Below are 17314 nucleotides of genomic sequence, written 5' to 3'. Positions count from 1 at the left end.
ATACGCCAAAGATAGATATCTACTATCTACCTATAAGTGTTAATCCTATTAATCCTCAGTATAATTAGTCGTCTGTTTTCTTTTCATTAATTCTTTTACATACATTAAGTAATAGTACCTCTAAATTTTTTTAATTTCACTGGCATTATCCACAGAGCAAGCAATCACGACTGGATTTAATCAATCTAACACTGGTCTAATTTGACAGTAAACACTTGTTCAGGGGTTGGGTTTGTTGGCTCGGGTCTTGGGGTTGCTTGTCAATGGAAATTGATTGACTTAAACACAATACTTAATTCCAATACAGATTTTAATTATTTTCGTATTAATAATAATGAATAATTGGCGAGACATATTTTTTATTTTTTTAGAAAGATTGTATTAGTCCTAAATATGTTCATATAATGATCTGATGTGTTTAGAAAGTACCGGTTGCGAAAATGTCTGGCCCTGATGAACAGGACGATTTCATATTTCGTCCTCAGCACCATTTGGATGCTAAGTGGCTGAATCCTGACTTACAAGATGCTTTAATTAATCCAGAAGCACTATGTACTCTGTTTAATGGCCTTTTGCAAGACAGAGAAATATATTTTGACGCCGGAAATGGCCTAGTAAATAATGCTGGAATTACAGCTAAACTAGGGGATAGTGGCAAATATTATTGTGGATTGAGGGTGAGGCATATCAATTAATTATTGTATGTTATAATTTTTATCAAATGGTAACTAGACAAAAGCTGTTTTACCATGTTTTAATATTTAATGTTATCTACAGTACAAATGCAAACAAGGTGACGTCCTTTATTTTATTTATTGTAGGTTCCTGGTACAATATATAAATATATTTCAAAATTGGACAATACCGTATATAAATATAGTTTTATGGTTTCTCATAACTAGCTTTATTAATGAAAGGCAGCTAACAGAAAGCTATGTCATGATTAGTTAGTAATAATAATATTTCATATCAAAACTGAATTTGTCAAAAATTCTCTGGTTTTAAACTCAAGATTTTAGAAAGACACACAAACATTTCTACTAGCTGCAACTAGTGATTTATGTGCTTTAAAATAAAGTGTTTTCTATGAAATTCTGTGTACCAATTTTTATTCAAATCTATTCTGCTTTCATTCCAAACATCTTTATAAACTTTCTGATACTAGTAAGGTAATACTGAGTTAACAAATTTTAATGTTATAGATATTAACATGCACTTGCTGTGATGGTCTTTGTGGCCCGCATTCTGGCTGTGCGTGTGCACCCTGCAGTGCACTATCTGCAGAGGAAGAACTTCGTAAAGCTTTATATTTGAAAATTACTGTACCAACTGCCTCTGTCCAAGTTATAGATGATCTTAAGTGGAAACAAGATCCAGGTGCTACTATATTAAGTTAATAGGCAAAAAAGAATTGTTTTTGGCAACTAAGCGTAATTATTATGATAATCTTTTGGAGGAATAAAGAATTTTTATTTACCTGTCTATGATGTTATACCTGATGGTAAATAATTACATGGGTACACTAGCACTTGCAACACTAGTGAGAGCATTCAATATTTAAGTAAGATCTAGAATTACAGTACCCAAACATGCAAGCTAACCATGATTGTGGGGAAAAATGAGTACATTGAGGTATTTTGTATCTGCTTCTGTACAAATACTATTATTCTTTTATTTGTTACAAACTATTGTTTCAATAACAATATACAATAATTATGGTCTGACTTTGCATAGGTAGATAGAATTTTTGAAAATAATATATAATCTTTGTTACTTGCTGACAATGTAGCTTTTTATATTTGAAAGAATTTTTAAAATCGGTTGAGTAGTTTTTGAGCTTATCCACTACAAAGAAACAATTTGATTTCTCCTCTTTATTAAATTATTATACATGTGGGTTTACCATGATGTGGTTTACTATATATTGTAATGTCCATAATGTTATATCTGTAAATGACAGTTATCACTAATACTCCTAGTGGACCATCAGCTTAATTGCCATGAATTTTCTTTTTTATACAATATACAATAATAATATGAAAATATATTCATATTAGAACATTAACAAGCATTACACTCGCAAGAATGACACCAATCAATAGTCAGTTGTAAATTATTAAGATAAAAAAATTATTATTATTACTTATAAAATTGATTAGAAATTATTGAGGACATTTTATTATGTATTGTATGATGCCAATAAATTGTGATATTAAATTGAAAATTAATCAGTTTTTTATATTAAAAACAGGTCCAGAATGCTTGCAAAGTCTTATGGAATCACTGATTTGGGAGCAGCGTGTGCGTGCCATCAACACAGCTGTCAGTTGTCCATACATTTCACAGATTCGACGCTTGATAGTGCTGTGCTATAGACATCTTGTAGCTGTTATTAGGTATCATACTATCATAAGGCTTCTTATTAATCATATTTTAGTATTAGGAATAGATTGATATTTTTTTTTTTGGCACTTAAAACATTCCAAGGTTCTTTTAACTTGAAATATTTATATGATTTTTTATGAAATAAAGTTTCCTAAATGGAATTTAATAATTTAATTTTCAATTGACAATAAACTTTTTTATTAACCTATGAGTATCAAAACATCTTATTATAAAAACAGAAATTAGCTACTTTTTATTTAAATAATTATGTAAATATATTGATTTTAAAATGCTTTAAGAATAACAATTATTTATACATACAATTATATACAGCTTTTTGCCTGCTACTTTGTATGCATGGATTTCAAAAATAAGTAAACTTATTAAATCAACCACATTTACATTGCATAGTAAAATAAAATATCAGTTAAGTTAGACTTTCAAAAACACAAAAGTGAAAACCGCATCCAGTTTGGTGCAATATTTTTTGTGTGATGCTGGAACAAACATACAGACAGAAATAAAAAAAATCTAAAAATTGTTGTTTTGGTTTCTATTACTCTTATCAAGACCCTTCATACCAATTAGTAAGATACATTGATATTAAAACTTATATTAATGTATGAAGTATTATAATTGATATTATTGTACCACTATTTCTAGGGATCAAAATCATCATAAAGATGTTAAAAAAAACAAATTAGACAAAAAGCCTCCACATGGTGTTAGTAATAGAGCTCTAAGCAATGTTGTTAGTACACTGAACAAGTCTGTTGAACTAAGTACTGAGAGTCAAGAAGATGCAGAAGAACAAATAGATGATTCAGAAAAGTAAGTTTTTTTACATTAATTTATAATAGAGTAACTATTATTTTTAATTAGCAATAAATTTATGTTATGTGAATATAAATATATACATATCTATCATGCCTGTCTCCCATTAGAGTAGGCAGAAACAATGGAACGCCAAATTAAATATCCAAAAATTAATGCATTATTTTAATCACACAAAATACTTTTTTTTATACAACTTAGAATAGCAAACAAGCTGACGGCCCACCTGATGGAAAGTGGTAACCGTCACCTGTAGACATGAGCAGTACCATGAATATAACAGAGTATACTCTTTCGCCCATGATACCCCCCATCCGTTGCCATTCCTGAGGACTCAGATATTATTCCTCTGTACCTTGTAAATTCACTGCCATATCCCACCCATAAAACCGAAACACAGCCATGCAAATACAATTGCTTTACGGTTGAAACACGAATGGGACCAAGCAAATACTTGATAAAATAATACTTGAATTAATGTGGTATTATATCAATGAACAGAAGTACTAACGAATGCCTTAATAATTTATTGAAACATTGGCAATTATGAAAAAGGACATATTAATACACTATTATTATAATTATATGTTATTAATTTTTACCTGCGATTTCGTCCGCGTGACCAGGATATTTTGATTGACCGGGATAAAACATAGTCTATATCCTTCTCCATCCCATTTATTATATGTATATTAAATATCATAGTGATTGGTTAAGCATTTAAGGGGCTAAGAAGGCAACAATTAAACTTACTATCACATTTATAATATTAGAAAGAATGATTATACATTATTGATTCAGTGCATTCGGTCTCGCTCGAGTTGGCGCCCGCGCAGCTCTCCGGCTCGCTTTGTCCCTAGTGCGGCGCGCATGGCGCTGCGGCGAGGACGCCGACGTATGTTCTGCACTGCTGCGAGATGCTTTAGATGCAGTACGAGCGCTACCCGACGCCGCTCTGTTTGCTGGCACTGGAGCGGTGCAACAAGCGCCTCGTTCACAGAAAATATGGGCGGAAGTTGTTGATAGTGCCGCCAAATTCCTACATCAAGTCGTAGTTGGGTTAGTATTCCTAATTGGCCTATTCTTATATATTCTATAACAGTTGACTACTCATTGTGATTAAAGTTATAGTATTGCTGGGTATCATTGTCAGGTCATTGGACTGTCTCTAGGGGTGGCCTATGTTCAGATGTGAACAATTAAGTACTAAAATAATGATCATGAAAATTTAAATGAATGCAAAACTATGTGTCATATTTACCATTATTTCAATCATTGTCATCACGATATTCGTATATGTGTAAGATGTTGCTTTATACTGTATTTAACCAATAAGGGATCACTATCTATCTCACTACTACTAATTGTGTGAGGTCTGTTGCGTTCTGATATCACGTGCTTCTAGACCGCTTTCATTGTATATGAAGGTCTCTAACGTGGTTTACTGGATGACGACGGCTTTACGTGTCTTCTGGAATACGACACCAGCGATAATTATTTTTAAATGATCCATACATGAATTTGAAAAATTTAGAAATTTAAGCTAGAGTTCGATCTTTTAGCTATAGTCAAATGTTGTCCAATTGAGCTCTCATTGCTTTGTTGAGCTGCCTTATGTCACTGCTCTTATATATTCCAAATTTAAAAATGAATAAATATTATAAAATTAATTCCAAAAATAAACAGGGAGGTGGGATGTAATGTTCCGTTGGGCGACTGGCGGACGTCGTTGTGTGTATGGGTGGAGCTGTGTGCTCGCCGCGCGGAACTGCCAGCGCTACTCAAAGCAGCTGATGTTCTAGTCACTTTGCCGCCGCGACAGAAACGGCAACCAGACCACAGGTAAATGTTAATGTTTGTGTATTTTTTTTAATTTTTTTTTATTAGCTCTTGGTCTTACCTCAATTCATGAAAACTAATGATAAATAAAACGCACTTACCAAGATTATTAATTGAAAAGTCTGAGATTGCATTTTTATATTACAACTATTTTATAATATGTCTATATCAAGTAATTATATTTTTATAGAATAACACTGGAAGAATGTACAGCACCATTAGGACCATTCCTAAGACGGATGGCTAAAGTGGTAGCGCCTAATCCAATTTTAAACAGCGAACCAACAACTGAAGTTAATCCCACAGAGATATACCTAAAGTAAGTTATTTTTTTTTTTCTACTGAGATGGGGAATCAAACTAGTTAAAAGTGAAAATAAGCAAAAATACTAACCCTTCGCTACTTTTTATAGTTTTAGATTGAGCCATGCACAGATATACTTGAAAAATTTGCTCTTTAATTTATGTCTCTTGTGTCACCTTTGTAAGGTGTCATATTTGCATTTCGCAATGTCAATTCTAAGTATATATGTATTGTATTTCTTGTATAAGAAATAATATATGTATTTTATACAGGAATAAAACCACTATCTTAAATTTTGACAATAACTAATACTATGTATACCCTTTATATTGTTAATATTTAATAAATATTTTACAGAGAACTAAATCTGCCAAGTGGCGATGGATTGATGGAAGTTAAAAAAGCTGGCATTGCCTTATTATGCCATTTAGATAGGCTAGGAGCTCCGCTGTTGCCACCGTTAAAGGGATTTGTCACTGTAAGTACTTAAGTATATTGCACATATCAATAAACAATATAAAAAAAATATATATATTTTTAAAGTCAGGTATTTAATTTATAATAAAATTATATATGGGATCCTACATATCTCATGAGGTAATAATGAGGGGATAAGATTATTAGAAATGGGGTCTAATTTTCTCATTACTAGCAATACATCCTATTAGGTTGACCTCCAGACGGTTCCCCCTGGAAACTATCGTGGTTAATTCTTGTGGAATTTGTGACAATAGGCCAACTGAACTGCTTCATCCTCACCTAACATCCCTCAATGGTGCCCTGCCAGCATATACCGTTAGCACAGGTGAAGTTACCATTTCATTGTCATCTATTAAAAAAAATAAGATAATAATTAATACAATTAATTTTAAATTTTGTTTGTTGTTATAGATGTATTGAACATGATACTCGATTTCCACAAGCATATTTAAAAATTACTCCCTAATTAGTTTTAAAGTTTCACAGTTATAGTTTATTGTATTTATATTCACTAGTTTTTAGAGTCGGCATAAATAAATCATTTAATTCGGATTATGTGTTCTGGTCTCATGGTTTACCTACCGTTTTTAGCTTATTAGAAATATATTTTTTTTTATATATTTTAGTGCACAGAATCAGCACAAGATGTGGTCTCGGTAGCCTCAGGACCGTTACAATTAGGAACTTTAAGAATTCAGCAGATTGCTTGTGCTGAAAAATTAGCATTATTATTGACACACGATGGTGCGGTGTACACCCTACCGTATGATACCATGACACCACAACTTATTCCAGGTAACAAAGATGAAAGTAATGAATAAAATATTTATTCAAGTAGTATTATTAAATAGGTATATAGGTGTTTATGTTTTGTCATTTGTTCATTTACATGTATAAAATGTACACCAAATGTATAGTTGGCACTTGTGACCTGTTTACACTTTGCTGAGTATTAAGTACAGGTATGAAATGGTTAATTATCAGGTTTTTTATGTTGTAGTTGTAAGTAGAAAATGAGATCTAATCAAAAAAAAAAAAAGATTATAGTTAGTAAAGCTAAGCTGCAGTACTATGAAGAGAGGGTTACTAAACAACCAAAATATACTGGGCTTCTATTCTGTTAACTTCACACTGGTTTTTATAACTTAACAGCGTGACCATTTATATATTGATCTCGTAGCTGCACTCAACTAAATGTAAACAAACTATTTAACAAGTTATTATATGATAGGTTTGGAAAGTAAAACGATAACCCAAGTGTCGTGCCACTCAACGGGGCGGCATTACCTGTGCTGCTCGTCGTGTGGGGCGGCGTGGTCGTGGGGCGCGGGCGAGGACGGCCGCCTCGGGCACGGGGACACCGCGCCCCGCGACGCGCCCGCGCCCCTGCACCACCTCGCGCACCACGAGGTCGTGCGTGTCGCCGCCGGGCCCGCCTGCAGGTCAGTGCTCGCGAATCGTCACTCCGACACACATGTAACGTTTGCCCCTGGTACATTGTTGGTGGTAAGATGGCAATACGAGGCCTTCGTCTTGGATATGGGCACATCGCATCCTAGCTTCTACTGCCATCTTGCGTAGTAAGAAATGGTGCAGATAGTTATAAAAATAAGATACCGCTTATTGATTTTAGAGACACCTTACATCTAATTCATAATGTACCTACATATACTTACACCTATCCAACAGTATGTAGTCGTCAATATAGTTTATATCCCAATATCTAAATAAAAGAGTTTTATCTTATTAATATTACAAACTCAAGACTTTATTAAGATATTTGGGCGTTTGTTATACAGTCATGTTTATACATATGAATGGATTAGCATTACATTTTGTTCACAAATGCGTAAATATCGTCGATTCAAATATAGGATATATTCTATCCTAATACATACACATTTCATCGCACTTAGCGAGTAAAGTATTCAGTGAAAGCTAGTAACAGAATATGCTTTTCCAGCGCCGTACTAACGTCCCGCGGCGCTCTGTACACGTGGGGGCGGGGCGCGCAGGGCCGGCTCGGGCACGGCACGCTCGAGAGCTGCCTCACGCCGCAGCCGGTCTCGTTCAGCGCGCACAACATCGAGCGGGTCGTCGACGTCGCGCTAGGTACTCGACGCTAATAAATTATAATTAATATTAAACTAGAACTTCTAATTATTCTTTTTTAGCATTCTTACCGTGTGGTCCTGACTTAGAATAGCCCATCCCTTTCTTTTCCGTGAATGTCGTAAGAGACGACTAAGGGAAGGCGAGGGATGGGCAGCAGCGTCCCTCTTAAAACATCTCTAAAACCTAACTGCTGTTACCAACTGCCAAGTGTGGCAACTACTGGCAAAACTCTATGTTATATTATATAATTACTATTTGAACTCGTACAGGGTGGGGAGAAGGACAAACGCTTTGTTGCACGTTGGAGGGAGCAGTGCACGTATTCGGGGACAGCGAGGCAGGGGCACCGCGTGCTCTCACCTCCCTCTCTGTACTGAGGGTCACGCGCGTCTACACTGGCGAGCATTGGCACGCTGTACTCACTGATGGGTGAGTTACGTATTATAACATTCAAACAGACAAGGTTCGCAGAACATCCCCTTTATCGAGGTTTGAGTCCAACGTTCATTTTTTAATTGTCTTAGATACACAATGAGACTCCACTTGTGGATGAATTGATGATTTACAATAAATTTTCTTTTCTTGTATCAAAATTTTTATCTTTTAAGGATAAAAATTAATACTTCCAAATATTTATGGGTTATAATTAATGGAATATTAACTTGATAACTGTAAGTACCATGTTAATATGAGAGGCTAAAACCTTGCTGTATAACGACCAAGGTTTCTCTGGTATCAAATAAAAAATGTTCACTTTCACTGTTACAACATTCTCTTATAAAAAATGTTTATAATTTAGATTTCTCTCTGTATAAACGAAATAATATATAATTTCTGTTACAGTGGTCAAGTGTATACATGGGGCAAAGGCGATGGCTATAGACTTGGTCATGGGAATTTAGAAACGATTAAAGTGCCTAAATTGTTGGAGACTCTTCAAGGTAACTATAGTCTTTAACAACTACTAATTTAAGTATTGAAATTTGTGACATAACACAATATTAATAAGATTCAAAATAATATTGTAGATATTCGGATAGTGGATCTATCGCTGGGTGCGTCGCATGGTATAGCGTTGTCGTCAGAGGGAGCGCTATTCGCGTGGGGCACGCACGAACGTGCTCAAATATCCCGTCCAGTGCCACAATTACTACAAGTGCTTAATCCTTCATTTAAAGCGAACGGTAATTTGATTATTTTTTATTACATTTTTTTTGTATTATTATTGAATGAAGAAATCATTATGTGAAGCAATATGTTAGTAAATATATGGTTTAGATAAAAAAAATATGTTCTAGGTGTCTCAAGTGGGCCGACACAAGTCATTGTTTGGAGTCAAGAGAGTCCTAGGGATTTACCATCTTCCATGCCATTTGTTATAGATATATCAGATAGTACTTTTAAGTAAGTGAATCTCGTATTAATACTATGCAGTTATATTTTTTATTTATTAAAATTTGTGACTTATAAAATTTATATTTTTCAGGTTATTAGAAAGACTTTTAAGGATAGTTGTGGAACAAAGCAACTCGGCTTCCATAAAAGAGAATGAATGTCTAGCTATATCAAGTTTAAATTTGCTGAGGCTTCAGGTAAATAAGTTTTTTTGTATTTAATTCATTAAGTTGTTATTTTTTTAACATTGTTGAAGTTCAATATTTACATAGTGAATTAGTGTTATTTAGTTTCGTCACTTTTAGTTAATGTAAATACAATTTTAAAAACTAACCTTTCTAGTTTTCACTGCTATAATAGGAATTTTACTACCTCTCACTATTTTAAAATATGTACAGTAGAAAAATATGTATATGCCCTCGATTGTAATCTGTAATGGGGTATTCAGAGGGTTTTATGGAGAATTTAATCAGTGCAACTTATAGCGGCTTTTCATAATTGAAATAAATACTTATGAAATAAATTTAAATATTTAACATCTCAAAAGTAAATTTCACTTAAGGTAGAAAGTGGTCTCATTAAATCTTACGCGGGTGGAACACTTCACGTACATGAGGATAACGGGCACAAATAAAAAAAACAAGTAATAATGGACGCCATCAAAGGAATAATGAATGTGAAACACGCCGAAGGGCTAGGCGTTTACCGCGTCCCTAGCGAATGTATAATAATTTAAGGCGCACCCTTCTTGTCCCGCGCATCTCGAACCATCATTTGCTACATCTAGCGTCTGGCTTGTTATGCAATTATAGGGCGTTCTTTAGGTGGCACTTATATTATATATCCGTAGGTGCACGCGTGGCAGTGTTCACGCGGGAACGTATCGGTGGACGAGGCGGAGGTGAGCTCGTGGTGCGGGGGCGTGCACGCGGCCCTCGTGTCGCTGGTGGAAGGCCGCGCGGGGCCCGCAGCCGCCGCCGCCGCTCGTCGCGCTCTCGCCGCCGCCTGGCCCATACTGCTGCCCACGCCGCACGTGCGGGCACAACATCTCATAGCTCTGTTGCCGCAGGGTGAGTATATTATAAATTCTACAATCGAAAAAAACAAAAGAAAATTTAAGTTACAGTTATTAATGCTGCTATTAATCACGTGAGGAAGGCGCCCGTTGTTGTCAAGAATTTCTAGATCCAACTTTGTTGCACATTGCCTGTGACATGGCTTCTTGGACAATAACTTAATGTGCATTCCAAAACATGAAGAAACTGATAAGAACTTTTGTATATCCAATTGTAAAATTTTGTACTTTAAACTGGGATTAATTCTTGAGACACTGATCACAGTCAAACATCCCGGCTCCGAGCCAAATAAGCTGTCACCACTATTTAATATTTAAAAACAACACCATTTAAATTTCATAAGATAATAATAAAAATATAAAATTATTATGGAAATTTTACTCATTCTCATACAACAGTGAATGACATCAATAGCTTCATTTATTGACTGTGCAACTCTTGAAATCGTTTAGCGATGCAATCTTCATACATTAACTTCGCGTAACATTTTCTTACAGGTTCATCGCCAGCCAGTGCAGGAGCTAGATTTATGACCGAATTATTAGTGTGGTCGTTACTTGGAGGCGGTGGGCTAAGAGATGCTCTAAAAAATGCTCTGCAAGTTAACTCCTCTGATGCCTACAATCATTTGCAGCTTGACGTGTGAGTTATTACCTTCTTTATTTTTATCAAATTGAAAAGTCATTTAAAATAAAAAACTTTCATTCATGAACTGTCTTTAACTACATTTTTGATGTTTTAAAAATATATTCCTTATTGTTTTTGTTTATAGAAACTATGATCAGGTGGATATAGTAACTGGTCAATGTGTTCCTCAAACAATGTCAACTGGTGAAAACGGGGAGACTGTACCAGGTATGAAAATTACCCAGTTTTTTTTTTCATAATGTTTGTTTGTACCGTTGTCATATTACACAGAGTCATCTAGTCGCAAACTATGCAGAAATTGTATTACGGGCAATAGTATGACTCATACCTATATTTAAATACATGAAAACCCAATATTTGTTTTAAAATAAAAATATAATTCTTTTTATTTCAGGATGCACAGAAGAGTATCAAATTAATAATGCTACAACTTCAGATAAGGGAGCATCTGTTCCTCTTATGCATCTGGTAAGTCATATTATGGGTGATATTAAATCTTTAAAAATAAGGATAGATAAATCAGGTAACTTTTTTTGATAGTATAATATAATTTGAACAGGTAGTGAGTGTTGGAAAATTTAAAAAGAATGTATCTAAAATAGCATAAATAGTATCTCATTGTTAGTGAAATAATTATACTTTTTTTTTCTTAGGTTAAACATTTGATTCGAAATACTAGTTGCCAGACTCAAATGCACATAAGTTGTATAATAAACGGTGATACAAGCAAGACCGACGATCCAAAAGGACACGACACTGTCAGCCCTAGCTGCGATCTTCTTATTCGCTTCCAAAGGTAATCTCTCTCTCTGGGTCTCTTATGAGTTACAGTTGAAATGAATATACTTAAAATGTTACAGCAATTTATTTTTGTAATTTTTTAATTTCTTATTACATGAAACATTTAGTCTTTTTTGATATAATTTGAAACGACAACCTATTTGATGATAAATAATAACTGTCATGAACAGCGCACCATGATCATTACAGCATACTTTATGTTTTCTATGGTGTTCTTTCCGAGTTGCAATTTTCGGGGATTTCATTACCATGTCCCAAGTCCCATGTAGCCACAATTGCTTGGTGGCGAGATGGTGTGTGTCATGTTATAAAATATATATTTATTTCTTATAAATTTGTAATGTATATGAAGTCGTATTCTACCGTGGTTGTGAAATATTCGTGTATTAATAAATTAATTTATTTAAAACTCTTTATAAATTAAAGATATGATAATAGAGATAAAACGTTCATAAGTAATTGATTAATGTTATTTTGAACTTTATTTGCTCTTGTGGTAGGTTGCTTTTTTGTGAGGCGATGTGGTACCGCGGTGGTCGGAGTACTCGCGGAGGCGTGCGGGCACTCATCACTCAGTACACGGCGTTGCTCGCGGATCACGTGCACTCCACCCTTGCGTGCTTCACACGAGCAGTACACAGAGCGAACAATGAGCAGCTAACAGCGCTGTGTGACCTCATAGCTGCTGATATTGTTGGTGAGTATGATCATAAGTTACTTTTTATGAAGAGAAATCATACTACATGGGGACTTCCATCATGTAGCAATTGGCGCTACTCGCCAACTACGTATTGCACAAACGTTTTATTCTCGACAAATAGCAAATCTATCGGTAGAATCTTTTTGATTAGCGCTCGCATAAGAAACAACAAGTCTCTGGACGGCACCATCTTATTCTATTTAATGGACTCACTAATAATAACAAATCAATCAATAGGTTTGTTGGTCATTTATCTAGAAGACTTGGAATTCTAGTTCCAGAACTAAATAATTTATGTTATTATGTGACATCTACATCTTTTTTTAGGGCGAGTAATCAGCGAGTTAAACGCCTGGGTTAATGCTTGTGCTAGTCGTTCGCCCGGCGCGTTGGCAGATTCTACTAGTTCTCTAGTGAAAATGGCCCGTGCTTGTGACGAAGCCGCGCGATGTCTTCCTTCCGCTGCCAAATTAGATGCTGATTTGTTAGGATGGCCTGGGCTGGTATCAAAGAGACATCAGTTGAATAGTAGTGTTATACGCAAGTGAGTATTATTTTATATATTATAAAATATTTTCAAAAGTCAGATTGCTAGTTACATTTATTCCTGTGGGCTCATATATACATATATGCTTTACGACATCATCGTATTAGCCGTTAAATGTTCACAGCTGAACATAGGCTCTGTCTACTGGGGGCAGTTTTGCCAGTAGTTGCTATGCTTGGCATGTGGGTTAGTGACTAGGCATGCTAATGTTTTAAGAGGGATGCTGCTGCTCATCCCTCGACCATTAAGTTCCCTCTTTCTACATCCACGGGAAAAGAAAGGGTGGCCTATTCTACACCGGGACCATAGGACCATTAATACCATGCCTCTTTATAAATAAAATTCTTATAAAAACACAACTTTGTAACTTTCCTGAAATAATTTAGAAAAAATAGACAAAAATCGCTTTTATAATAATAAATGCAATATTTATAGATGCGATCTCCAAAATCACACAAAAGAGGGCGGTTCTTGGATCGTAGTGAGCGGATACGTGTACGACGTGGAGAACTTTGAATGTGAAAGCGCTAGTACCGTGGAAGTGGTACGCAAGATGCGCGGCTGCGACGCGACCGCAGCGCTCAGTGTGGAGCCGCACGCCGCTTACCTCTCGCGGCTCACAGATAAATGCGTCGGCTTGTATGCTGATCAAATCTACACGCATAAATGTCATGTGAGTATATTATAGTAATTGTTTCATCTTAGTTATATATGATTTATTTATAGACTCCTTTACTTACAGTAATGTGTTTGTTATTAATGCATTCAATTAGGTCAATCATACTATGCCATCTTATATGCCAGTGAGTTAATATTAAAAAAAAAACACTTGGTCTAGTATACCGGTTTGAATGGATGATGCTAATAGCCGAATTTTATATAATAGGGCAAGAGGTTGGCGTTGTTTTACGCACTATCTAGATTTACAATCATGTCAGTTCTGACTGTTATTAAAATGTGGGCTAATTATTATTATTTAACACTAGGGAGAGAATTTGTTATTATTATTATATCAGCCAGCCTTTCCACTATCAGTATAGGCCATGGATCAATTTTTTCAATACTGCTGAAGTTTTTAACAAATCTTATTTATTAGACAAACAGTATTTTAACAATTTTCTGCAATATGTTGTACCTATTATATAGAAAAAGTTCCTGAGTGGCGTCCTCGTATTGGCAAACGCAGTGTAGGCAACCACCCCCCACTAGATGAAATGGCGACCTCAAATACTTTGTAGGAAGTCAGTGGTTGTAGATGGCTCAGGACCGTTCCTTATGGCCGTCTATGGGGGAGGCTTATGTCCAGCAGTGGACAGATAACGGCTGATATGATGATGATGATTGTATCTATTTATTCTATTTCCACTTATACTACTACACATAATAATATGTTTACTAAATATTGTGTTTCTAATTGTTCAAATATGTTGTTACGTACATATTTTTTGTTTTAGGAGAGTACATCGAGTCTCCGTGCTTACCACATACTGTCATCGAGTGCATTCAACTTGGCGGTGGGTCTGACTCAGTGCGGATCGAGACTAGCTCGCTCGCTGCCTGTGCAACAAGCGGAGCGAGACGCATCACCTTACGCTGCTGCCGTATTTCTCAGGGGCGGTTTACAAGTAATTATTAATCTATTTCTGCAATACATTCTACAATGTGGTTGGTAGATATTAACACTACTTATGGACCCTATTGGGCACAGCAAGTAGAAGAGAGGACTACCTTTTTGGTTTTAGAAATAGTTAAAGAGATTATATAATATAATTTAATTTTAGTAATAAAATAAAATAATATAATGTAAGGCAGAAGTGCTTGCCGCTCTAAAGTCGTTTAATCACCTTTAATGTTTTATTACATGAGTACTATAGCCTTACAGATTCATTTATTTTAAAATTTTTGTGTCAGGCTTTCTTAAACTCTTCTATTTGTTTGGATACTGATTACTCAATCATGCTAAATAATAAATGACGGACCAGACTATAATGAAATTAAATTTATTTATTTACCCAATGCATATATATACATAATCACAACAAACGAAGGCATTAGTAGATTTAAAAGTATCTATAATTTACAATATTTCACAATAGGTGTCACAACTAGCGAATCCGTTCGAGGAGGAGAAAGCAGAAGCTCGTAGTGGTTCGTCCACGGGTGGGAATAGTCCTGCAAGTGACGCGCCACCCATGCGGAATACGCGTCCGCCGCCTAAATTCAGCGTTACTACTACACATGCACGCGCAGATGCGTTGCTGTACGCGCTCGCGGAACCGAAACTACACGTAAGACGAACGTCATGTGATTTAATTGAAAAAAATATGTTAATATAATGTAAAGAGGTATGATGATTATAACCTGAGTTAATTTAATGTACTCTACATATAAATTAAATGAAAACAAAAATGATTTGGATTCCACAAATCTTATCTCGCGATTACAGATGTTGTTTTTTTTTTTTTTTTTAATACAGTAAAATTATCATTATTACGAAAAACACTATGATTTTTTGCACAGAATTTGAGCTTACATATTTTATCTTAGTAATATCTATTAAGCTACCATGTTTATAAATATTTTGTATTAATCTTTACATATTAAAAAAAATACTTTTATCTAACCACTTAATATAATATTTTAATAGAGGTATCGTTTAATATAATAAAATTATCAATATTTTGTCATATATTGTAAAGTGCGAAATTATTTCTTTTATTTACAGGACCCTTTAGCATTACACCTATGGTGGGCATGTGAGAGACGCGAAGGCTGCGCCCCCCATTTTCCCCCAGAACATCCATTAGAAGAGTTGAGGCGAGCTATGCTTGCTGCTTTATTGTTCCACGCCGGGTTAAAAGAGCACGCTTTGGCCACTGCTACCGCGGGTATGTCTGTCTTTTGTACCTATAAAATTTGATATAGAATTAAAAAATATTTGGCGAAAGTACCATCTGTGCAAAAGTAAAGGGAAAAAGCCTTCCTTGACAAAATAGCAACTGGATATGATATGCACAAGATAAAACGAGACGATAATGTTCGGCGTCTTATTCTTTCTAATACGTCAGTTGTCGAAAATGTATCTACTGATGCAGTCGTTGACTACATCTCTATTGCACCGATATTTATATCAATGTCCATAGTTTTGAGAAATTCAAAGTATAGAATTTAAAGTACTTAAAGCCCAAGTATTATATAAATTTTGTTTTATTTTTATAAATGCAGAAATGGAAAAGGGAGAAGTTAAATTGTCGCCAGCCATGTCGGAGATCGTGAAGGCAGTACAGCAAAGCAAATGGACTCTTATGAGGACAAGGCAACAGTTATCACGTGGATATAAGGAGGTAAGACTTTTGTGTTATTTTCATTAAAATAGTCTTACAAAATGTTTAATATTTATTTATTTAACTTTTTGTAGTCCATTTCCTAAGTAACAAATTTGATAATTTAATTAAATTTATTTTACTTTTAGTAACTTTGTTTTATTCATTTGAAATAAGATGTAAGAAAATGTTTATTCACAATCTCCAATTATTAATTTGTCAATGCATGTATCAAAGCAAAGAATGCTCTTTTTTTTATTTATAAATAACTTTTTGCCAGTTATTTTGTACATATGGTTTTAGAAGATTTCTAATGAGGTACAGTTCCAGTACTAGATGATGTATCAAAATAAATAATACATCAGATTTTAAATTAGCCCTTCAAGAACACAAATGGGGTAACCGCAATTTATAATAGTTGTGTGATTCTGTAACAAACATATAGATAGGCATACAGACGAATATAAAATAATTCATATTTTTGGCCTCTGTTGGTCTTATTAAGAGTCCTCATATTATTTTTCTTAAATATTTTCCATGTACAACCATTTTCTAGTTACAATTTTATTATAATAATAAGATTTATCACTTCAATCGTTAGATTAAATCCGTCTTTAAATGAGTATTTGATATTTGGCTGCTAGGTCTGTGCTGCACCGCTAGAGCGCGCGCGGTTTCTTCTGCATGAAGTTCGCGCAGCTGTTTCACCCGCAGTCGCTGCGCTGAGGAAACGTCCACCTTCGCACAGACCTCCCACTGCTAAAAAAATCTTCCAGAAGGTCATGCGTGCTGCGAAGACACCAAGTTTTAATAAATGGTAAGGTCACTAATGAAATGTTGGAGCATAGACGACCAAGTTGGGTATTGG

The 17314-nt window shown here is 34.9% G+C and overlaps 1 protein-coding gene across 2 annotated transcripts in view; it reads left to right on the top strand.

The window, feature by feature from the left end:
• Nucleotides 1-56: 56 nt before the first annotated feature.
• Nucleotides 57-17314, top strand: part of LOC113522919 (probable E3 ubiquitin-protein ligase HERC2) — a 62768-nt gene continuing 45510 nt past the window's right edge. For both annotated transcript variants that reach the window (XM_052898639.1, XM_052898638.1), the window contains exons 1-29: nt 57-677; nt 1203-1377; nt 2252-2396; nt 3049-3216; nt 4021-4278; nt 4906-5061; nt 5249-5377; nt 5719-5839; nt 6468-6636; nt 7073-7283; nt 7805-7953; nt 8226-8385; nt 8800-8897; nt 8985-9140; nt 9255-9360; nt 9443-9548; nt 10202-10421; nt 10925-11069; nt 11200-11282; nt 11470-11543; nt 11729-11871; nt 12377-12573; nt 12904-13120; nt 13559-13796; nt 14578-14748; nt 15220-15411; nt 15849-16011; nt 16349-16467; nt 17091-17263. In XM_052898639.1, the coding sequence (XP_052754599.1) occupies nt 441-677; nt 1203-1377; nt 2252-2396; nt 3049-3216; nt 4021-4278; nt 4906-5061; nt 5249-5377; nt 5719-5839; nt 6468-6636; nt 7073-7283; nt 7805-7953; nt 8226-8385; nt 8800-8897; nt 8985-9140; nt 9255-9360; nt 9443-9548; nt 10202-10421; nt 10925-11069; nt 11200-11282; nt 11470-11543; nt 11729-11871; nt 12377-12573; nt 12904-13120; nt 13559-13796; nt 14578-14748; nt 15220-15411; nt 15849-16011; nt 16349-16467; nt 17091-17263 (4679 nt within the window). In that variant the 5' untranslated portion in view covers nt 57-440. The remainder of the gene's footprint in view (nt 678-1202; nt 1378-2251; nt 2397-3048; nt 3217-4020; nt 4279-4905; nt 5062-5248; nt 5378-5718; nt 5840-6467; nt 6637-7072; nt 7284-7804; nt 7954-8225; nt 8386-8799; nt 8898-8984; nt 9141-9254; nt 9361-9442; nt 9549-10201; nt 10422-10924; nt 11070-11199; nt 11283-11469; nt 11544-11728; nt 11872-12376; nt 12574-12903; nt 13121-13558; nt 13797-14577; nt 14749-15219; nt 15412-15848; nt 16012-16348; nt 16468-17090; nt 17264-17314) is intronic.

This window comes from Galleria mellonella, unplaced genomic scaffold, assembly GCF_026898425.1.
Source record: "Galleria mellonella isolate WM207_F2 unplaced genomic scaffold, CSIRO_AGI_GalMel_v1 utg515, whole genome shotgun sequence".
Taxonomy (NCBI): Eukaryota; Metazoa; Arthropoda; class Insecta; order Lepidoptera; family Pyralidae; genus Galleria; species Galleria mellonella.
The sequence above is the reverse complement of the archived record's forward strand: the minus strand, read 5'-3'. Positions and strand labels throughout refer to the sequence as shown.